Here is a 25,163-nt window from a genome sequence, read left to right on the forward strand (position 1 = left end):
TCTCTCTCTCTCTCTCTCTCTCTCTCTCTCTCTCTCGTAGTATATGCTCATTTTTAATTCCTTTATTGTTTATTACTAAACCACATAAAAAACTTATATATTATCGTTTATACATGTATCTTTTAGGTCACCATTTAGAATTGCGTTTCAAAACCGATGATAGTTCGGCGCATAATTTGGGGGGAATTTATAATAAAAAACAAAAATATAAAAGGATTCTTTATATAAAGATAAAAGAACTCTTTATATAAAGAGTGTAGGTGCAGTCAAATATTATTAACATTTTGACTGCATCTACTATACACATGTCGACGAACCGATTATATTCAATTGTTTCTTATTACACTTGCCTTACTATTTTTCAGAGATATCGTTGTACATACATATACATACGACTTTCCAATCGTTTGCGAGCAATGTCTCATTATTACATGGTGACTCACGGGGCCAATATTATAATGACTATTCGTGCTTCGTCGTATTCCGACATACTGCGATTATTTCATGTCTGAAGAGGGCTCAATCCTAGAATCGAAACTTGTAACGTTAGATATATACATATTTTTTAAGTAGTTTTCAAACTTTCCAATTTCATATATTTTCTACAAAGGATTTTTTCTATCAGTTATAAGTTTTTACGTTTATGTAACCATATGTTATATTAATTTGAATTTGACTCCTACATTGCCCTTTCTTTTTTTGTTGTTTAATTTTATTTATAATAAAAAAGTCCCACAAAACTCAGTTCTTCGAGCGACATTTTGAAAACGTCCTTATTATAGTGTACATATTCTTTGGATAACTTTTAGGACTACGTTGTATTTGATAATTTCTCACAATTACAATAGACTTAATACAAAACACACAATAGAACATTTAAAATGTATAAAATATAACAACACATTAAAATAACGAAATGCAATAGATAGCGTAATGAAAGGTAGAAGTTAAAAAGCGATTTTTACATTAATATAAGTAAAAAAGGTAAAAATAAAAAATCGAAGATGAGCAAGATCTTTAGTAGCAGCATTGACGCGCTTGTTTCGTTTATACTCATAATAAAAATTGATAGGACCTTTGCATTTGATTTGTCAATCAATAATGGGATATAAATATCACCTATGTAAACATCACCTCCCCTCTTGCCAAGGGGCGAACAACTTTCCACGCAAAACGAGATTCATCCAGCCTCTCTTGTCAATGGAAAATAGATAAGGATTTAATTAGATTAAGATTGAACCGAGAGGGAGCTAGTCGGAGGAGTACCTTAGTCCCAGTTTTCAATTCCTTCAAAAAAAGTTAAATTATAATCTTAGCATTTTATAGAAAAATCACAAAAAATAAACGTCAACACTATAACATTTATCCAATTGAATTTGATGAAATATGCAAAGTATACGAGTATAAGATTTCAATATAGTTTAGTAGGGTAGTCGCAATTCCGACGCAGCATTTTAACATTTGTCAACATTACTATTCCAATGTCCGGTTATCTCGAATTTTTTAACTTTTTCTTATTTGGCGTGCCTTGTGAGTTATCGCTTTGTTCAATTTCACAGATAGGAATATGATTTATGTAGACGAGAAAATACACATTTACATAGAGAAATCGCGCTGTACAGAAGAGATAAAGACGAGCGCGCAAAAAGAAAATGATAATAATTCTACTATTGTTTAGTTTTAAGTAATATCTAGACAGTAATGCGTTTCAGCAATTTTATTGGAACATATGCAATAGATACTGAATTTGTCTTAAACTATTGAATATTTATCTTTTTAAAATACTTTATTTTACTTGGTATATTTATTATATCAAACTAATTAACCTTATTATATAAAGATAATATAAGAATGTATGAAGACAAAAATATTATAATAACTGTGTGTGTGTGTATGTGTGTATACAGCATATCATGTACCTACATACAAGTTTTCATAGACCTATAAAAGAAAATGCAATTACTTGTGAACTACCGATCATGTGAACCATCTCAAAATTAATTAGATAATTTTTGTATTTTTGTTCAAATTAATCAGTATGAATTTTCGTTGCAAAAATGAAAATAAGAAGTACATACTTTAATCGCCTTTATCTTGATAAATATTATCAAGATGATGATCTTGTACAACATTCAAGAGATTTTAGTCGTTGATAGGACACCTAAAATAATGCTAATACCGACGATACTGTAACTTTCAAGCATTATCGAAAAGTACTTGATGAAAACATATTTTATTAGTGTTTTGGAAAGCTCTCGAGGTGTGCTACAAGAGGATACAATAAAGAATATGGGATTTAAAAAATTCATATTGACCTTAACTTGATCTTGGTAGTACACCCTATCTAAAATCCGTTATTTTCATCTTCTTTCCCCTAAGAAAACCTACAACTTTTATATAAAATTTTTTCTTGTATCTCTCTTACAATTAGTTTTTGAGATATTCGCCTGAGGCAATTAGTTAAAATGCTTCACTCTGTATGTGATACCTTATGTCTTGATTTTAGACTGTTTATTGTTAGTTCAGATATCAGTATATTTTGGTGTTTTAATCAAAAGGCAGACAATATTTTAAAAACATATTATAAAATATTAATAAAACATAAATGTCACTTTTTTATCTCATTTATTATTCCTACAGTATTAATCGGTGAAGTTTGCGACATGCGTGGAAAAATGAAGCGAGGTCCATTATTCAAAAATAACTAATGTAAGTAACGTGTACACTTGAGGTGCGTTCCACTTGACGCTCGCAACGCTCATGGAATCATTTCATCCTTGTTGTTTATTAAATGTTAAACAAGGAAAAATAACACTCGCAAGCGTTGTAAGCGCCAAGTGGAACGCACCCTTGGATTCTGAGACGCAATAAACTGTTATAGTCACTATAAAAATTCCAGCTGCATTCTTATACAATTTTCACTGGAAATTTTATACATATAATCTTCTCGTCCTTCTCATTTCTAAATTCCCAGATAACATCGACGCTTACCTAAAAAAGAAACAACTAATTTAATAATAATAATTATAAAAGTTGAAAAATAATATACAAATACATTATTATTTATAACATAAAAAGTTTTGGAAACATTAATTAAATATACACCAAAATTAAAGAACATAGAAGAAAAATGTAACTAATAATTTTCTAAAAATTGATACGTAATTAAGAAGTAATACAATATAATTGAGAAAACTTGATAAAGTATCAACTTCTTTTGTATAATTTTAAGTATTTAAGATAATTTATATTTAAAATCATAGATTAACTTTGCAGACCACTGAGTGCCGTCATATATATATATATATATATATATATATATATATAATTATACAGGGTGTTTGAGAAATAATGAAACATATTCCATACAGAGGGTAGAATGGACTAAACTGAGAAGAAAAGTCCTGTACCATTTTACAATTATCACAGTAGTTAACGAGATATTAATTGTTACTCAACAATATAACACGCCGTGTGCAATAAAACACGTTACATGTAACTTTGTGTTTACTAGGAACACATATGGCTAATACTGAATACATATGAAATCTGTTATTATTGTGTACAATTGTCATGTAATTGTTATAGGTACAAATATAAGCAAAATACATATGTTCCTTGGCAACGCAAAAACAATTGCATATCTGTAATTAAGCACAATTAAACAGCATAATTACATATGTATTTACGGCAAAAAAATATGTAACTCAGTTCTTATCACAACCGTGTGTTAGAATCAATTGATGTAATACACATATTTATGCGAACCGCAAAAGTGTTAACATTGTCATTTAATTTAAAGCGAAATTACTGCAGGAGTCTTCTTATCCACATTAAATGTATCTTTAAACTCAGTTTCCTGATCCTTCTTTAAAGGACATTTGACTCCCGAATTTGGATTTTTGCAAACATCAGAATTTTCCAATGGAAAGGGTATAGCCACGTCGAGCAATATGCCAAACGCATATGCTTTGACGTCCGAAATATCTTTATCTGTAAAAATATATTAATATAATCCTTATTTTTTAATATTTTATAGACATAATTATATTACATCGTTGTAAAATTATAATTTGAAATTCTAAGTAAGATTTTGACCATCTATATATCTATCATATATTTCTCCAAGAAATATCAAATTTATATATAATATAAATGTATATACGTATATTGAAAAAATATACGACTGAAATACAATTATTTTATTAACCTGATGTAAATTTGAGGAATACGTTTATGTCTGTGCCACGGGGTAATGAGCATTTCTCATCGGACACATCACAGCTTGAAATCGAAACATCATTGAATTTGCCTGCCTCCGAACCTGAAAATAAATTTAAAAATCACAAACGAATAATTTGCATTATACACAAACTTAGATAAGTATTATAAATGTTTACTCAACACATTAATTTCACTTAAACAAGATAAATGAATAATTAATAAAACAGGCTTAAACAATTTTAAAAATTAAACAAAATAAATTTATAAATTTTGCACAAACAAGCACATCGCGTAAAGGCGCTCTTTTCATATTGCTTATTTGCTGTAATTACATTTTATAGTAACGGTAAATTATGTGCTACAACATAATTACATATTAATCAGGCAAACATCCAAAGAATATACGTAATTAAATGGCTTAATGTGTAATGTTACTAATAGTTTCCGGCATTACATTCTTAATTAAAGATTCTCAATGTGTAAATAGTCTCCTTGCAATTTGTAATTACAGCGGTTTTCAACTTTTTCCGTTATATCTCGAAAACTATTTGAGATATATAAAAATATTCTATACAAAAGTTTTGCAACAAAATTAGCTGTATTAATTCGCATTTTTAGAATAATTATTTAACAATTTTTTTTCAAAAATTTTCACCATTACAAACCGTTTTTTGGCCGCAACCTATATTTTATAAATTATGTTAGCTCGTTATGTAAGCTACAAGTTCACAAAGTTTCATTAAAATCAGAATTTAACACCTCCAGAAGTCCCCTTGTTAGTTTCATTGATGAATTTTATCGATGCTATAAGAAAATTGAAGAGGGTTGATATTATCTATTATAGAATATTCTAAATCACAATAAAACAAGAAATGGCAAGATATGGCAGGAATAAAAAAACTAATCTAATTGTTTTCAATTTATTTCGTATTTATTTGATATAATTTAATCGAATTTAGAAAAAAATAAAAAAATAAAAATAATTTCAATTTCGAACATGCGTTTCGTAACACAGAAAAAAATATACACTACGTTACAATATTCGCTGTTCCTGTTTCCAAATGTGTTCAGACCATCCGATTCATCGTTTTTGACTGGTTTGATTGCAACTATTTCAAAAAAAGAAAAAAACGATAGATCCGTAGATTGGTTGTTCTACATGATCACATTCGGAAACAGAAATAATAAATATTAATATGACAAAATCGGATTTGCGATTGACGTTTCAAATATTTTCTCTGACCTGTGATTTATATCTCATTGTGTCTCTTATTAATTAATGTGAGTTGGAGGGATTATGTTGTTATAATTCCTAATAATTTAATATTAAGTTTTTGCATTTAATTACTTTTTTGCTGATAAAAGATGCTACGTTAGCCATAACGTTCGGAGTTATTTTTATTTTCTTAATTTAATTAAGCTATATCATATAAATATAAAATGAATTGAAAGCAATTAGATCTATTTCTTCGCCCATTATTTTTCTTTGTATTGTTACTAATATGAGCTTGTTATCCTCTTACTATTCTAATATTATGTTTTTATCATACATTTATAGACAAATTTAGAAATGGTTTTTCCTAATTTCAGCTAATATATATCTAAAAAATGATTAATTTTATCTTCCCGCGTACTTTCAAACTTTTAGTGTTTATTATTATACATATACTCTATATATTTTTTAACGTATCGAAATTACATTTTTATTCAAAATTTTGAATTGTCCAAAGAATTTATTAAAAGAATGTTTCAGGATATTTTATAAGTACAATAGATATTTAAAATAAAACAATAACAATAAAACGCTTGTTACATTGCACAACAAAAATACAAATTGGAAAGAAACGAGATATTTGAAAATATGCAGAATATTGATATATTAAATTAATTATTAATTCTTGATGTGTGCGCAAATTTGTCTCTTATACGTATACATATACATACAGGTAATGCAAATTGCTGCATTGACTATAATGACTTTTACAGCTTTTAATGTAGACAATTAAATAATTAATATATTATATATTAATTACTGTACCAATTAACATATAATCTAATAATACGGATAATATATATATTGTCACACTGAAGAAGTAATATCTAATGTGCATAATCGGTCTTCTTGCAAAGATATAGTTCTTCAAAATACTTAGGATACGCACTTACCACAGTCTTCGAAAACGAAGGCAAAGGAAGATGTTATTTCACACAGAACAAACAATACCGAAAAAGCGACAATGATTCGCATCATGTTGCTTTCACGATCTTCATGCAGATATTAATGTCGCGTGCGCACCTCTCACCTTTACTTATAAAAGCGCTTCGCTCTTATCTAACTCGAAAAACGTAATTTATCTTATTTTGCTAATGATAGATTGTCTGCTATAAATGGTCTCATACTTACTTGATGCATTTATTTATCCTTCGTAATTATTATAATCAAATTTTTTTTGTATAATACATCATACATATAATTTTACGACAATCTCTTTGGAATAAAAATTCATAAAATATACATTGGGCATATTTTATCAAATGAGATATCTCACTGTTACATTTAAATTAGAGTATAAGGCTTTAATGTGCACTGAGTCCGCACCAGTTCTGTCAATGATAAACGTTAATAGTCGTATTGTATATCTGTATATCAAAATAATACACAGATACGATATACAGATACGATGCGTCTTGTCCACATTTAGATGATCATGATACACGATTATGATACAATGATACAACACAAGGACATTCGTTAACACAGAATTGTCCAATTTTTAGCTTCGGAGTCAAAACGCAATGCCATCGATGTAAAAAATTTAATGTGGGTAAAATTTCGGAACTATTCAGTATTTATATGTATCTATGAGTGACGCTTCACTGTACAATCCTTGAAATTTTACATTGAACCCTTTTGCATCGATGGTATTGCATCCAGAGCTCAAATTGAACAGATGCTTTAAACATATTTCTATATCTTTTATTTTTAAAAATTATATTCACCTACTTTATTGCAATTTTTATTAATGTGCTTATCTTTTTTGCTTATTTAATAAACACAAGCTAATCTATAAATCTCTAATCAATAAATAAATTGTGTTCCATATCTTGGTACGCAAAGATCGAGCCATATAAGAAAATTAAAACAGACGGAACAGAACGCGCGCAAATGTGGAAATTTAGTAAAGTCTAGTTCATCTTATTTTTCGTGGTTCCACGTTTTTGCGTTTTATGTCATTAGAGTGTCATTGCACTCTAAATTCTGTTCTATAATGCATTCGGTTTCCTGGTTTTCGTTTTTTACGATTTTTTACGTATTGACTTTTTGCTTCCTATCCTATTTTTCGTTTTCTATCCCGGTAAAAGTTAACGAATTTCTGAAGAAACAAGAAATATGTAGCAAGAAATATAGTTGTCAGTAAAATGGTTGCAAAGAAGGAAGAAAAAACAAGAAACAAAGAGCACATTGTAGAATCTAGGCTTAAGAAGTGAGTTATTCTCCTTGTAATCAACTGTAATTGTTCAATTTCTTATGGCTTAAAACATCTATTGTAAATCCGGACTTATTTATTCATCATTATCGTCTGTCATAAAAGTTTATACGTACATAGCAAATATGTCAAAAATATTAAGCAACAGAAAAAATATGTATGGACACTCTGATAACAGATTTAATCTCGTTTTAAACCAAGCATAACTATTTATATTATAATTAACACGTATTATGTTTAAAAACGTTCTACATAAATTATCTATGTCAATAATAAAAATAATACCTACAAAATGTAACAGAAGTATAAAAATTACATTTCGAAAAGGAGATATTGCTACCATTGTAGATCCTTCATAGCAGTCTCATAGGTGGGACTGTGCTCGGAGTAGAACTGCGAGTACCAACGACGGTATGCTTGGATGGCTCGATCCTCCCTTACCAGAATAGGTTGTCGTTCATATCTCTTGTAGTTCCAGATCTTAATGTCGCGCTCAAACATCACGCACTCGCCTAGAAAAATTAAATTCGCGTATGGCGCCAGTAAAGGTGGCGAATAGATCTGATGAGTCACTCGCTGCAGTAATGGCTCAACCGGCGTTACTGTCTGCAGAATGTACATAGGCCCGATGGATGTAGTGATAATTAACTCAACGTAGCTAGGCCCAATCTGCTCAGCGAGTACATCAATCTCCATTACGCTAAAACGTTCCAGAAGGACCAACTTATGGCACATGTGCAGACCGGCCTTGTGCTTCTCTTTATTGCTGAAGCTATTCTGTGAGATTGCAAATTGACGATTTTCTTTGCCATTCTCGATCGGGTGAATCGACATGTTGTTCAATTTATTGCACGACTTTGCTGCTTCTTCGTCTTCGTCCGTTTGGTTATCATGCGAACAATGCGGTCGCCATCCCGTGTAGGTGATCCACAAATGCCGAGCTAACCAGGAAAAGTTGCCAGAGAGAAACATAACTGGACCATGCACCGAGGTAAGATGTGCAGGATCAGCTCCATTCTCAGCTATTTCCTAATGCACAAGTCCACAAATTTATTATTACAAGTTATTTTAAAAGGGGTTCTCAAAGTAGGCAGAATAAAAGAATAATCTCCTATATATAATACTTTTTTTTTTCAGTTTATGACACTGAAAAGTGATTCTCGAAAGTACTTTCAAATAAACTTTCAATAAATAATAATTTGTTTAGTTTATTTAATTGATCTATAATACTATATTGTGAAATTAACTCTCTTTTTTCTAATTGTCTTCTAGTGATTTTTGAGTAATGAAGCATACTTTCTTCGCATTAGAGAATGGAATGCGCGACAAACCTGTATGTGACAGTTAATGAGATATTCATTGCGACCTTGATAACGCCAGGACCCATTGGAGATGCATGTATGCGACTGGGGTTGCCAGTCTGGCTCAGCTGATTCAGAGTGGTACCAGACGAAGATAATGTTATTCACTTCGCAGCTCTTCCAAACTTTCACTCGAGCGACATGTGGTACTGTAAGTAAAAAATAAACAATTACATATAGCTAAAACAAATGCATCGAGAAATAATTCTTGGTATACATTTGTATATACAGGGTGTCCCACAACTACCGCATTTAATCTTAAGAAAGTATTTTTGAGAAAATTTTATGAGGGAAATTCTAATAAAAAAATGTCTATACATAGATGGCTATAATAGTTTTTAATTAATCGCATTTAAATTTCGCTAATCACAGAGCTGAGATTTTGCGCGCTCAAGCATGACGATATGACAAGTGGTGAATGTACCACGGGCCCCATAAACATGTAATATTTTTCAGAAAATTGTTTGAAAAAACATTTGTACATTTTTAATTTTTAATTGTACACATATGTGCGTAATTAATATGCACAATTAATCTCAGGGAATAGTATATCGTAAAATATCAATTCAATTGCAAAATATTACGATATGTATCAGCTGTCAAAATAAATTCGTAACTATGTTCATTTGTCTGGTATGGTAAACATTTTTGTGATAATATCGATAAACTATTTTAATATAACTATTTTAACTATTTTAATTTAATAATAATAATACTATTCCCCGAGATTAATTATGCATATTAATTACGCACATGTGTGTATAATTAAAAATTAAAAACGTACATATTTTTTCAAACAACTTTCTGAAAAATATTACATGTTTATGGGGCCCTCGTGGTACATTCACTACTTGTCATATCGTCATGCCTGAGCGCGCGAAATCTCAGCTCTGTGATTAGCGAAATTTAAATGCGATTAATTTAAAAACTATTATAGCCTCGACATTTTTTTATCAGAATTTCCCTCATAAAATTTTCTCAAAAATACGTTCTTAAGATTAAATGCGATAGTTGTGGGACACCCATATTTCTATTATAATCAAGAATGGTGAATTATTTATTAGGCCCTAAATGGACACCTGATATTTAGACGCAAACATTTGTGTTGTATGCTAAAATGCACAAACAGGCATCTGTACGCAGGAATGTGGTTCCATAAAAAACAATCAATCCGAACATCTTGGTCACAGATCCCGATAGCAAAGGGGTAGATAGATGTCGTCTGAGACTCAAAATTATGTAGAACTTGATTAATACCCTTTTCAGCATAAGGTATGTTCTCGCAGTAGCCATCCTTTCCGCGAAATGTCCAGCTATGAAAAGGACACTCCAGACAATCTCCCTTGACACGACCACCCTCGGCCATATTTGCCCCTAAATGCGGGCAATATGCGTCTAAAATGTTGACAACGCCTCTTTCGGTTCTTAAAGAAATTGATAAAACATTACGCGGTTACGCGATAAATAATTAATATACAATATATTTTATTTTGAAGTATATTGTAAAATGTATGAAAAAATAATCATAGAAAATTCTATACCCTGACGTACCTGAACACCGCGAAATTTTCGCCGAGAGCACATACGTGTTTCACCTGACCATTTTTTATCTGCGAGTTTTCAAGCAGAGCGAACCATCCGTTTGGATAAACTGGCGGTAGTTTGCCCACCTTTCGATGTTTGTTACTCGCGTAAAAGCTGCGGTTCTGCCGCGTTTTAGTCTCAGTTCTCAAGTCCTTTAAAAAGTATCAAGTTATAATCTTAATACACTTTGTAGAAAAAACACAGAAAATAGTGCCGCTTCATCGTCACTCACTTTCACCCAATTGAATTTGAAGAAGTATGCAAAGTAGATGAGGATGGTCAACAGGGTGGTCGCAATTCCGACGCACCATTCCAACATTGTCATCACTTCTATCCCGATGTTCCGTTCTTGTTTCTTTTAACTTCCTTATTTTAGCGTGTGACTCGTGAGTCCTTGCTTCGGCGAGAGTGCAATTTATACAGAAGAGATCGCGCACTCTTGTTGCAGAAGAAATAAACAAGAGCAAAAGTGAAACAGCCAGAAATGACGACGAAGACAGGAATTTGAAAGATCGGACGAAAAAGAGAAAGAGTTAGACGAGTTGGAAGAGGGTGAAGGAAGAGCGAGAGGGAGGAAGTATTTGGTAAAGAGAGGACGACGCGCACGTTTGCTGATAGCCGGTATAAAAAAGGGCAAAGAAGACTTTTGATAAGAAGGGACAAGACGAGGACAAGGACGACAATGTACGTAATGGCGAACGAAAGGATGAGTGCAGAATGTAATAGCTAGGGAGCAGAGTACAATAATGATATAGTTCAGTTATACAATATATAAGCGCACGTGCATCAGCAATGTGCGGTGCGAGACCTATAGCCGGAGGGCTAATAAGGGACAAGCGATGTAGAAGATTGGAGAACGGGTCGAACTTGAGGAATACAAGAGGAGGAACGCGCTAATAAACGCGCGGAGCAAATATAAGGGCAGGAGGAAAAGAAGAAAAAGAGGATAAGGACTCATTAGCATGGAAAACTCGCGTTAATATGGAAGAGACCATCCGGAACTTATAAGGATTTTCGGACAACTAAAACGGACGAGAGATCCATTTGCGGTTTATATATGCCGTTCGGCCGTTTCTATCGAAACGCCGTGCTTTTTTCCCCCGAGGCCCCGCGTCGTTCGTCGCCGATCGACTCGTCGTGTCACGTAAACGGTTACCCGATTATGTATGCCCGGCAAAGACGCGGACGAACGAAGGAACGGCTTATATATCGTGCCTCCTATATCACTGGATCTAAAACCGCCGTGACTTCTCTTCTCCTCCTCTTCCTTCTCCTTCTTTTTTGTTGCTTCTTCATCGTCCTCTTCGTCTCGACTGACCGACCGGCCGGTGTCTCCCTTTATCGAAATTGTATATCGATCACCGATGCCACCAGCTCACCGATATATCCGTTCGCCCATCCGTTTAACATATCGACTTCAACGGAGAAAATAACGTAGATTCACTTTTATATTCTGACGTTCTCGGTTTCACGCACGTGTTGTTGACACCGAATGCGTTCCTCTTCTTTTCCTAATGAAAATCCCTCTCCCTCCGATTTATTTCGTTATCTTGTTACTATCGGACAATTATCGATGTTACATGAACTTCTTTTAGTATCTCCTTACGTGCCGACTTCCAAAATCCTTACATCGCAGTTTCAATTTTCAAACATTCGAAAGGTGTCGTATGAATGTAACGAAAGACATCGCGCCTGTTCGTCGAAGCGAAATATGAGTCAAGGCATTAGGACGCATGCACTCAAAGAAAAGATTGGTTGCTACAGCAATTTAGATGTTAAAATACAGCATAGCATATTAAATTGACTGCAGCAGCCAATTTTTGGTTGCAGCAGCTAATTAAAAATGCTATGCCATGTGTAGCCAATATTTCTTTTCAGTGTAAAGAAAAGTATCAAATTAATGTTGCCAAAAACGGAGAGAGAGAGAGAGAGAGAGAGAGAGAGAGAGAGAGAGAGAGAGAGAGAGAGAGAAAAGATGTAATGAAAAACCTAAAACGCGCGCGCGAAAACGGATATCTATGACAGATTATTAATTAGACATTATCCTGACAGAATTTTTGTACGACTCAACATGTAAAACTTTATAACAAAAGTATACATGATTATTTAAAGCATTGAATTTTTGCATCTGAATTTATTTAATAAAACAAAATTAAGCATTTTTGTACTGTGTCATTTTCCATAATATATATATCTTTATAATGAATCATTAGTTTTATCTTTTTTTTCAAACTGATAAATTTTTTTCTATCAGATAAAAATATAAATGAGAGAGAAAACAATAATAGATCTGGCATGCATTCTAAAATTGAGAGTAGAATGTCGGAGATCCATTTTTGTAATTTAAAAATCTGTGTCGGGCTACTGTCCGTCACGATCTTAAACATTCTGTGTTCTGTAAACACATTGTGCGGCCACCCGAGATGATGTAATGTCACATCCTTGATGTACACGGAGAACAAATTAATTATTCAAACGTGTAGCGAGACGAAGAAACGATCTCAGTCGAGAGATCAGCGATGCCTACAGCAGCTTCGTAAATGGTGCGTTTTTCCATTTATCAAGATGCCTGTCTCTCTCTTTCTCTTTATCTCTCGTCGCTTTTCTTTTCTGTCTACCTTCTTGGCAGGTCCGAAATTCTAACACTCACTGCTGTCGCCGCAGCGTAATATTATTCGGTGAGACGCAAATAATGAGATTTCGCTCGCTCCAATGCTCGCTTACTCGCAAAGTTCACATTGAACGAAACGAATAAGACAGCTAACACGTGCCGCACTGCGTGGCAACAATCAAAATGTTTGGACAATGTGTCAGCTCAAAATTGCTTAACAGCCGTTTTTCGCGATAAAAAATACGGAGCGATCATCTTTCAGCTTTCAGTTGATAGGTCGGTACTCGAAACACGTTCATGCAGTATAGCGACGAGTATATCACCTTCGTCGGAGTGATTTAACCATCTATAAAAATGCAGGCATAATTAGGTCGAAACAAAAGAACGACTCATTAGTTACATCAAGTCAGTCACTTCTAATGTTTACTTCAGTTTACCTCTGTTAAAAGAAGTATCAAAGGATTAATTATTAATTAAAGCTAATTTAAAAATTGTAATTATTTTGTTCTTACATACTGAATGTCATTGGAATATCAATTCATAAACAATTTTAGGCAAAAAAAGTTCCTTTCTTTTCCAACACTTGTAGATATAATTGATTTAAAAATTAATAAGTGCTATAATAAACAATTTATTTAATTAAATTAATTTAATAAAATCAATTTTTACAAAATTATTTTTATATTTTATAAAAATGTTCTAAATATTTATATTTTATGCGGTCTTCTAGTTGTCAATTGTTTTTTTTTCTAATTGAGACATTGTAACACTTGCACTTAACAGAATCAGATGAACAAGTAACGATGTTCCTGTTTTTATACATTTTACACAATTTCCATATTCACACAAAAACAGGAGAATCATTTCTCTTCAAACAAATTATCATACCAGCACGATACCACACCACATCTCTTTGACCGTAAGATTGCGCGTTTATCTCGTTGACATCGAAATATCTAGGTATATAAATTGCTGAAGAAGGACCTGTGAGTTTCAAAACTATTATATAATATAGATATTTTTGTACTTTTATACTTTTATACTTTTTGTACTTTTATACTTTTTATATTTTTTAAACAATGTTTCTTATTAGAATATTGTAAACTAGAAATTTATATTAATTAAAAAATCTTATTACCGCTCGATTTAGACCGTTTTTCTTTATATTTTACATTGCAAAAAACGAGCGAAATGTAATTATTTTCTAATTAATTAGCTTTATCTTTACATTCGGTTGTATTTTGATACAACCAAGAATTTTTCCTATATCTACATTTTTTTTTTAAATAAGTATCTATATAAAAGTAAATTGAATGTAATGTACACGAGATAACTTGGCTAAAAATTTTCAAAAATTACAGATTTTGCTAGTTTTACGCAATTTGCTGTTAATTTTCAATAATTATCATCCAGCTCATAATGTATAAAGAAGATACGATTTCTTACATCATAATCAAACTATTGTATGCTTTTCATTTTATGGTGACACTAGCTAAGTGTCATTCTATCTTTGTTACTCACTATATGTCAAGACTGATAAAATGAAGCTCAACTAAATGAAAAGCACTTAATTATTATTGATAATCATCACTTTATATTTATAAAATGATCTAGCCAACAGCATTATAGAATTATAATGCACTCAACAATATATAAATATGATATGACACACAGTATTACATAGTAGTTACACGTTTAACTATTACGTAACTATTGTATAATACCGTATTGTGTGTGTATTACACACAATTCTTACTTACAAGGGGAGGACCAGGTGACTCACCCTGGGATTTCAATCCCAATTTTTTTGGTGATTCTAGAGGTGAAAAAAAAAGACTCGTGTCCCGGCGTTTGATTGAGTAGGCCTTAGTTTCTGAGTAATAAATTTTTGAATATTGGCCATATCCGAAGCGCGCCGCGTCGCGCTGTATGAACCTTCCCGGTAGCGATGCTTCCAACCAATGCGATTGGCTCCGTGAGTCAGACGCCATCTATTATTTCGAATTAACCAAATAGTGAAAAATTAGCCCTTGTTAGCAACGAGCTAATTCTCACTCAACTATTGAACGCTAAATCGGATAATCAAATTATGCAATTTAGCAAGTTCCCTTCCTAAAATGGTGCTTCATGAAAATAACACTTAAAGATCACAGGGGTGCGTTCAGGAATTATGCTCAGATAACTCTTGGGTGCATTTTTGATGTAATATACGTAACGTAAACTATAGCCTAGAGTTACCTATAGCCGTAATTCCTGAACGCAACCCAGGATTCTCAGGGCAACCCGATACCATGATATAAAAGGTCTATTTTTTATTGCTACACTTTCTTTACACATGGTGCAATAAATTGAAGTGAAACAAACGTATATATTTATTTCACTTCAATTTATTGCACCGTATGCACCTGTTCGGAGAGTGCAGCAATAAAAAACAGACCTAAAGACAAGGATCGTCCGGTGGTCACAGAATTTCGGAATAGCGGAATGTCATCATCGACTGTTTCCGGAACTATTCGAGCAGGTTTGGCACGTGAAGTATAGCCGGTACTTATCTGTCAGTAATTTATAGCATATCTACGTTTAATTAAAATCTAAGAATTGTGCAGTGATAGGGTGCAAAAACTATTATCAAAAGACAAAATATATGCAGAAAAAAAGCATTTTTTATTAATAATAATAATAATCAATCTATTAAATTAAAATTTATTACTTACTTTGGAAAATTTTATATTTGAATTAATATAATATCAATTTAATAATTTAATTCATGTATTAAATATAATACAATAAATTTAATATAATAATAAGATTAATTTGATGTTTATTTCATACTTAATTAATAAAATATTACTTTTATACAATTTTTCCGTCCAAAAACTTTACATATACTTACTTATAAATGTATACTTTGTATCCCACATCTCGGTAAATATAAGAAAATTCAATAAAAGGTTATTTTTTATGTAATGACGCCTATAAAAATGGCAAAATAGTAATTGTTTTATAATGCGTATTGCAAGAAAGTTATAGATAATAATTTCGAATTCACCGCGTAATGTGACGTACTTGATAACAATTCTGATTGGCCATTTGTCAGTTACATGTTTTATCAATACGCACTTGTATTTATATTATGCTCGGTACGGGATTTCCGCACTCATCTTCCCGTCTACACTACATGGATGATCTGCGGACGAATGTTACCGTCGAAGTGAAGTTGATATAGCGTACTCGCAAGCAAAATCTTTGATTTTAATAGGACGACGTTACGCGCGAGTGTTCGCTGCGGACATATAATTATCCGAAGTAACACGTTTATTTCGACGTCGAAGTAAGGCTCACGATGGGCGTGCCAAAATTCTTCAGATACATAAGCGAGAGATATCCCTGTCTCAGCGAGGTCGTGAAGGAACATCAGGTATTAGTTGGGGGGTGAGAGAGGAGAAAAAAAAGTAATGTAAATCCTGAAGCAATGAGTCTTTTGTTGCTTATCACACTTCTTCGTCTTTCTTTTTTATTATACCCAAGCAAGATTTTTATTCTTTCAAATATTTCAATAAAAAAAACGTATGATTTTTATAACTTTGTGCAGTAATCACAATCTATTTTCTTCTTTTTTTCCAGATACCAGAATTTGATTATTTATATTTGGATATGAACGGTATTATACATACATGTTCCCATCCCAATGACGATGTTTGCTTCCGTATCACTGAGGAGATGATTTTTAAAAATATATTTCACTATATAGAGGTGCTATTTAACATGATCCGCCCACAGAAATTGTTTTTTATGGCAATCGATGGTGTCGCACCTAGAGCAAAAATCAATCAACAAAGAGGCCGACGTTTTAGAGCCGCTAAGGATGCTGAAGTACAAGAGGCTAAAGCCAAGGCCAAGGGTATCCCAATACCCAAAGAGAAGAGATTTGACTCAAATTGCATAACCCCAGGAACACTTTTCATGGCTAAATTAGGCGAGCAGCTTAAATGCTTTGTTGAACACAAGGTTTCTACAGATGATACCTGGAAAAAATGTAAAATATTATTCAGCGGTTCTGAGGTAATTTTTCTGACAATGTAATATAAGAGACAAATATAATTTTTGTCCTCTTTTTATAGAAATAACAGGAGTTAGGTTAATATTACATTTGTTATATGACAAAATTGAAAAAATTGTACCACATAAATGAACAAATGTAATATTGGCGTTAGTCTAATATTACATTTGTTGTACAACAAATTTGTCAAGCTGTTGGATAGCTATAGAACAAATAGAAAATGTCTTTATTCTGTAGCCAACAAGCTTGAAAAATTTATCATATAAAAAGTAATACCAGCCTCTTAAGCCTGTAACACACAATGCTTTTCTTCCTGCAGAATTGTTTGCATGCTATTGTACTGGATGCTGGAAATTATGTAGCTGGTTGGTCTGCTGGATTTTTATTCTATTTTCCTTGTTTAATTTTATATTTGTCCATTGCGAAAGCTGATAAAGATGCAATTTATATCATGTGAAGTATTTTTTTTATAATAATTAAAAACATGCATGCACAATGTACTATATGTATTTTATGTTTACCAATTTGGATAAGAGTCTTCTATTAAAATATTTAATTGCTTAGCCACTATAGAAACTTGCATGTGAAACCAAACTAGCAACATGATCAACAACACTGTCAATATGGTAGAAAACTTAAATTCTCAGCTAGTAATCCTGCAGGAAAGAAAGTTATCTACTACAGACTAAGATGTTTGTTATTTCGTAAAATATAACAGATATCAAATACATTTCAGGTACCTGGAGAAGGAGAGCATAAGATTATGGATTACATAAGATACATGAAGGCAAGCAAGGATTACAACAGTAATTCTAGCCATTGTTTATACGGTTTGGATGCAGATTTAATAATGTTAGGTCTCTGTTCACACGAACCAAATTTCTCTCTTTTGAGAGAAGAAGTAAAATTTGGTAAGCAACAAGTAAAAATGACCCCCGAGGAGACAAAGTTCTGCCTTCTTCATTTGTCACTTTTACGAGAGTACATAGAACACGAGTTTTCACCGATCAAGGATAAACTGTCATTTTCATTTGATATTGAGAAAATAATCGATGACTGGGTGTTAATGGGTTTTCTGGTAGGAAACGATTTTATTCCTCATCTACCAAATTTACATATTGCTAACGGTGCACTGCCAATTCTGTACCGTGCATATATGGAGGTATTACCAACACTAGAGGGTATGTTATTAATTATTTATCAAAAAATTATGTTTCTATAGTTATATAATTAAATTTAACTTTTTGTTATATGCCCTCTATAATCTTTATATTATTTTTTTTTTAATCAAGAGTTGTATTTCTTATTATCTGATTATAATTAAATATATTATTTTACTTTAGGTTATATAAATGAAGCTGGAACATTAAAACTCGACCGTTTTGAAAAGTTTATGGAGAAACTTAGCCGTTTAGATGTAGAGCAGTTTAACGAGCAATATGCTGATATAAAGTTTTTCGAAAGTAAGACAGGTAGAAGGCCCAATGAATCTGAACGATATATATATAAGAAAACAGAAGACAGTGAGAATGCATCTCCAAAGAAAACACAAAATAAAGATTTTTTAGATGCTCTTATCAAAAATACTAAGGATATGGTAGTTATTTAAATATCTTTTAATTGACTATAATTATAAAAATACGTGATAATTAATGCTTTACAACAGTCCTTAGGTAATTTTGACGACGATAATGATATCTTTCTAGAGTATAGAAATATGGATTTAATAGTAGATGATGAATCAGATAGTGAGATATATAATATGGAATTTGTACAACATAAAAAAGATTATTATATGAACAAATTAGAATATGAAAATGTCAATGAGTGAGTATTTTATGTGTATAATTTTAGATAAAATATGTTTCAAATAATATTCTAGCCTATACTTATAAATATATTTTATTAATTTTTAGAGAAGTTTTACGTTCACAGGCTGAAGGCTATGTGAGAGCGATACAATGGAATTTGCATTATTATTATCACGGTTGTTGCAGCTGGTCGTGGTATTATCCACATCATTACGCCCCATATATCTCAGATGTAAAAGACTTTAAGGATTTGAAGTTAGAATTTGACTTAGGAGAGCCATTCTTACCTTTTCAACAATTGCTAGCTGTATTACCAGCATTTAGCAAAGATTTATTGCCAGAGGCATTTCAGTCACTACTGACAGAGGAATCTTCTCCGATTATTAACTATTATCCACATAATTTTAAAACTGATTTAAATGGAAAACGACAGGAATGGGAAGCAGTTGTACTTATCCCATTTATTGATGAAAAATTACTGTTGGCTGGTGAGCAGTACTTTTTTCTATGTTTTATAAATATTTGTATGAAATAAAATGTAAACATTTAAATAATTAAAAGTTTTTTTAATATAACATACTTAGGTTTCTTTTTCGTTTTTTGCTTGCAATAGCTATGCAGCCACATTTATCAAGATTAACACTTGAAGAACAAGCAAGGAATAAATATGGACCGATGTGTTTGTACTCGTACACCGACGAGATTCAAAGTGTTCAGAAGACAACATTATACTTTCCAGAATTTACCAATCATGCTCAAGTAAAATTAATGAATCGCGAAGATATTTTCGTTCCAAGAGAACAATTAATTAGGGGATTATCTCCTAGTTTTGATCTCAACATTTATTATCCAGGATTTCCTATACTACGACATTTGGACCACACACCGCATTTAGAAAAAGCGAGGGTACACATATCGTTGACATTTATTGTCTTAGATCTTAATCAGTTATTATATCAATATCTTTGTAGGTCAAGGTATTTCAGCAACATTCAGTCCTAGACAGTATGATTCTAACTATAATATCAAAACCAACACCTGATTTAACAACTTTAGCGTCAAATGTGTTAGGAAAGAGCGTATATGTGGAATGGCCTCATTTAAAAGAGGTCCTTGTAGTTGGTGTGGCTGATTGTAACGTGAAACTCAGTTTAATCAATCAATTAGGCAGTTACAGTGATAATAATTTGAAGAAAGAAGATGTGAAGGGCGCGTTAGCCGCAGAATGGAACATAGTATGCAAACAAGTTAAAGAATTGTAAGACGACATTAATACTGGTCTTATTAATATTAGAGTAATATTAAGAATAATATACAATAATATTTTGCACAATATTTATTTCTAGACATATGTCACGTCTTGGAATAGATATTGGCGATACGAAAGTGTTGCTTTACGCTCGCTCGTTCCTGGGCAACAAACATGTTTTTGGTGTTTATGGAAAAGTTACGGTCGAGAAACAGTGGAACGATTACGTTGCAGCTCATGCTTATCAAACTGTAGTCAAAGATATCTCAGTGTATAGTAAAACATTGCCAGTCTACGAAACTATGCATGATATTTTTATACCAGGAACCTTTTGTTTCATGTTGGGACATCCTTATTATGGTGCAATGGGAGAGGTACAATTGTATTGGATTTCTTCTTACATCTCGTTAGATACCAGGATTATTAGATCAAGTTACCCTGAAATTTATCATAAAGTAGCATTTAGTTTTATTTAGGAAGATTTTGTTATTTTATAGGTTGTACAAAACAAAGAGGATTGCAAATCACGCAGAATCAAAATTTCTATAAAAGCCATAAAGGAGCCAACATTTGATACCATTAGACAAGCTTATGGGCAACAGAAAGCGCGATATATGCTTGGCGGTGTTGCCGCGCAACGTCTTGGAATAAGTAGTCATCTTTTGAGTAGGATTACTGGAACAATTTATGTTATAGAATCATCGACGATTGACGTTACTAAACATAATCTTGGATTGAATTTAAAATTTAGTAAAAGGAATGAAGAGGTAAGAAATGTACACGAGAATACATTTTACTTATTAAATATAACTTTTATAATTGATAATGATACATATTTTGCAACATAATCAATTATCATTTCTTCGTTTTTAATCTAAAATCTTAAAAGGTACCTGGTTATACCAAAAAGGAAAACAATCAATGGTTATATAGCTCAAAAGCGATTGATCTGATTCGGAATTACATGACAAAATGTCCTTATTTGTTCGAACGTTTAGCCCAGAATGTAGCAAACGATATTTTCCAAGAAGAAGAGTTATTCACAAAGGGGTATATTTCATATTTTCTTATGTTAAAATATATGCATAATGTTTTGATAAATTATAATAATAATGCAACGCGTGGACATTAATAAGTCAGATGAATTCAATAAGTAAAGAAGAGTTAAATGTGATTGAAGCTAAATCTTAGGTACCTATTCAACACCAAGATCTAGCATCGACCGTATTTGGTTTTTTATTTATTTAATAAATTTTAACAATATAACAGTCTAATTTAACTTATTGTAGTTCGGACGAGCTGAAGGATACAATTGCATGGTTGAAAATGGAACTGAATGGTTTAGAAAGTCGCACTTGCGGGATGGATGTGATCGAACCGTACTTGATAAAACAAATCGAAGAAGAAGTTGAGAAATACTTGGAGACTGAAGAAACCATGGCAAAAACGGTCTTTATGCAAGTGAAGCCGCAATTACTTTATAAACCGGATTTACATTTACGTAACGTGTCACCCGATCCGAACTCCCAAAATCGTTTGTTCGATAGAATTCGCTGCGTTAGAAACGGCTTTAGTGTACCGCTCGGTGCTAAGGGTACTATCACCGGAGTACGAAATGGAAGTAATTCAAATGATACTATGTACGACGTTTTGTTCGATAAGCCTTTTATTGGTGAGAAACTCATAATTTTTCAAAACTCGGATATTAAGTGCATGTGAATTTTTATGGAATATTTCTTTGTTTATTGCAGGCGGATTTACATTAAATGGTTGCTCTCAATTTCGCGGTTATCGTTTGTCGACTATGGACTTCGTAAATATTAGTTTCGGCGAAAGAATGGAGCAGGGAAATGTAGCGAATGAATTGCCGGAAAGCTGGAGGCAAACGAGTTCTGCTTCTCCTAGCAAGAAGAACGATCAATCAATGTTAAACGCATATCCACAAATGCAGCTCGCTAAGAAGGGACTTGAAAAATTAAATCGTGATATTTGTTTGCGTATGGCACAACACGGTATAGAATTGAATTCGAAAACAATACCGTGCAAAACATTACCTCAGACCTCGCAGCACACACCGCCGCCACCCAATCGAACGTCTGAGTTTCAAGCGCTGTGGAACGAATTGCACAAGATGCAAGTGAGTGTAGCGATGTAGAATTACAAGATCGTTACGAATCTTATAGATATTTTTACTCTATGATAGAAACCGAATGGACCACCGGAGAAAGTTGCTGCATCCAGTTCAACATCGAGAGCCAAGTCATTCAGCAACGATCACAGTGTACAATCGGTAAGAATTGTTGAATATTGTATTTTTTTTTCTTTATTGTAAATTACGCCTTATCGATGTATTTCTAAAAGATCGTTATGTTACAGTCGCAAGATCCTAGCGCATTTTTGAAAGCTGTGCTAAAGATTCCTGACGTAAATCTGCAAACAAACAAGCAAGAAAGTACGCCTCAACAATCTATGGTGCAACAATCTATACCACAACAGTCTGTGCCGCAATCCGCGGCGATGCTTCAAAAAGCAACGGTCCCGCAGAAGGATCAGAATCCTCCACCTTTAGTACAACAGTTATTCGATGTATGTATTTATATGTTTCGTTACTTTATATTTCGTGTTCATATTATTTAATAATTTTATGATGTATATGCGTTGTTTAGCGTGCCCGACAAACAGAACAGAAAAAGGAGAAAGCAAATGCGGTTTGGTATAGCACGCAATTATTGAAACATTTCTCATATAATGGAAGTGGCATACCAAAATATAATTATGTTGTTGACGAAAAAACGGGTTTAATCAGCGCTAATGTTATGCTTATGGATAATAGGATTTTTCAGGGCGATCCTTGTACTACTCATGAACAAGCCACAGAAAGCGCTGCGAAAAAAGCATACAAGGTAATGATAAGTGCATAAAAAGTTTTCTTTAACTTTGTATTTTTTTTACTTTATTAATGTAGTTCTTGTTGTCAGGCGTTAAATTTGAATAAAACATCAATGCACGATACGAAAGTGAAACCAATGATACCTCATTGGTTTAACACTCAAAACAATTGGATCCAAAATATCCGACCTCCTATAATGCCTCCAATGGGCTCTGTGAAAATACCACCACTCCCGCTGAATATGCCTATGCAGCCTAACATATTTTATCCAAAGTGGAACCCAAAATTACCACCAACCCCAGCATTCATGCAACTCGCATCATATAGCCAAAGCAGGCAACTGCAAATGAAACATCAGATACCACAGAAAGGTCCTCAGAATGGATCAAAGATGGAAATTAAAAATAGCACTGCATTTGTTCCGTTACAGGCTCAGAAAAAGAGTAGAAACGCCAGCGTACAACAAGCCTCAAAGGAGACGCATGCCAAAAAGTCCAGTCCTTCAAAAACGCAGCAGCAACCACAAAAACAGCAGAAACAAGAGGAAACGTTGCCCAAGGTTTTTAGTTTAAAAAATCGTTACTTTTTGTTGTCTTAACGTTTATAATTAAATTGCCGATTTTTTATGCGTAGAAACAAAAGCCCGAAGTTGTAAATAAGGCCAGGGAGAAAATAGCGTCAAACGAGCCACAGCAACAACCGAAACAACAGCCGCAGCAGCAATCACAGCAACAGTCACAACAAAATGCAGGGAAATCGTCCAGGCCCAGAAAATCACGTGTCGCCGCAAAATTCGGCAAACAACCCTTGTTAAATGGTGGTGAACCCCCTCAGTGAAAAATTTATGTTTTTTGCGTGGGGTAGATCTTTACAAATTATATGTAAATACAAGATAATTATACGGATCCATCCTTTCTCATCATCATTCATTTTCTATATTTTATAATAAAAACAAACAGATCTTTTAAAAGATTTCTATTAGGCTAGTATATATTTCATTTTGAAAACTATATTGACGTACCTACAAAAGTTTTTCGTACTTACATACGCATGTCAGTGCACCAAACAATACTAGATCCTTCCAAGTTAAATGTATATACACTAAATTTAAACATTCCAGACAACAAAGTGTCTAAAATCGAGTCATAAGATGCTCTTTTGCATCTAAAAGATAACTTGAAGACGTCTTATGTCACAATTTTAGACTTAGTGTTGTTTGGGACGTGTGATGTAAACAAAATAAGTGAGAATGATTATTTTATATCGAATGACTGTTTATTTTGTATCTTACAATCATGATATACCATATATATGTATATTGGCGTGTAATTTCTAACCAATTAACTTTATTTTTTGATCTTGTGATAATTCATCAAGATAAATTATTTTGCAATTATGAAAAAGAAGTATAATATTTATTTAAAGAAACAAACAAATTGCCAATATGAGTCAACACAAGTTCTCAATACTTTTTTACACAATTTATTCGAAATAAAAAAAATGTAAACGCGCGCGCGTGTTGATCTACGATTAAGATCCTCTTCAGTACATATTAAATAAATATAAAAATAACAATTAAAATTAAGATACATCCACGATGGTAGCATATAAAAACTATAAATACTAAAGTGGTAATGTCCAAATTAAGTTAAATCTTGTTCATATAGTTTTTATACGCTACTATCGTGGATGTATCTTAATTTTAATTGTTATTTTTATATTCACATTTAAATATATACTGAAGAGGACCTTAACTGTAGGTCGAAACGTTTACGTTTTATTATTTATTTCGAATAAATTGTATAAAAAGTATACACTGAGAACTTGTGTTGGCTCATATTGGCAATTTATTTGTTTCTTTTAATTTATTCAACTGAGCCTTTTG

The 25,163-nt window shown here is 32.5% G+C and overlaps 3 protein-coding genes across 3 annotated transcripts; 1 reads left to right on the forward strand and 2 right to left on the reverse strand.

The window, feature by feature from the left end:
* Positions 1–2,907: 2,907 nt before the first annotated feature.
* Positions 2,908–6,475, reverse strand: LOC108781573 (protein NPC2 homolog). Its single transcript, XM_018549582.1, has 4 exons — positions 6,391–6,475; positions 4,211–4,324; positions 3,812–3,993; positions 2,908–2,991 (listed from the first exon to the last, which is right to left on the reverse strand). Exons 1-4 carry the CDS (start codon positions 6,473–6,475, stop codon positions 2,908–2,910), a joined length of 465 nt encoding a protein of 154 aa, XP_018405084.1.
* A 1,573-nt stretch (positions 6,476–8,048) lies between these two features.
* Positions 8,049–10,982, reverse strand: LOC108781572 (cholesterol 7-desaturase). The gene is made up of 5 exons (XM_018549581.1): positions 10,890–10,982; positions 10,625–10,809; positions 10,331–10,497; positions 9,044–9,222; positions 8,049–8,741 (listed from the first exon to the last, which is right to left on the reverse strand). Exons 1-5 carry the CDS (start codon positions 10,980–10,982, stop codon positions 8,049–8,051), a joined length of 1,317 nt encoding a protein of 438 aa, XP_018405083.1.
* A 5,503-nt stretch (positions 10,983–16,485) lies between these two features.
* Positions 16,486–24,234, forward strand: pcm (5'-3' exoribonuclease pacman). The gene is made up of 18 exons (XM_018549551.1): positions 16,486–16,686; positions 16,893–17,330; positions 18,065–18,509; positions 18,672–18,925; positions 18,995–19,155; positions 19,245–19,627; positions 19,753–20,045; positions 20,111–20,397; positions 20,486–20,762; positions 20,886–21,155; positions 21,278–21,438; positions 21,678–22,060; positions 22,140–22,525; positions 22,592–22,678; positions 22,765–22,974; positions 23,055–23,291; positions 23,367–23,837; positions 23,912–24,234. Exons 1-18 carry the CDS (start codon positions 16,612–16,614, stop codon positions 24,113–24,115), a joined length of 5,022 nt encoding a protein of 1,673 aa, XP_018405053.1. The 5' UTR covers positions 16,486–16,611; the 3' UTR covers positions 24,116–24,234.
* Positions 24,235–25,163: the final 929 nt, after the last annotated feature.

This window comes from Cyphomyrmex costatus, unplaced genomic scaffold, assembly GCF_001594065.2.
Source record: "Cyphomyrmex costatus isolate MS0001 unplaced genomic scaffold, Ccosl1.0 scaffold837, whole genome shotgun sequence".
NCBI lineage: Eukaryota > Metazoa > Arthropoda > Insecta > Hymenoptera > Formicidae > Cyphomyrmex > Cyphomyrmex costatus.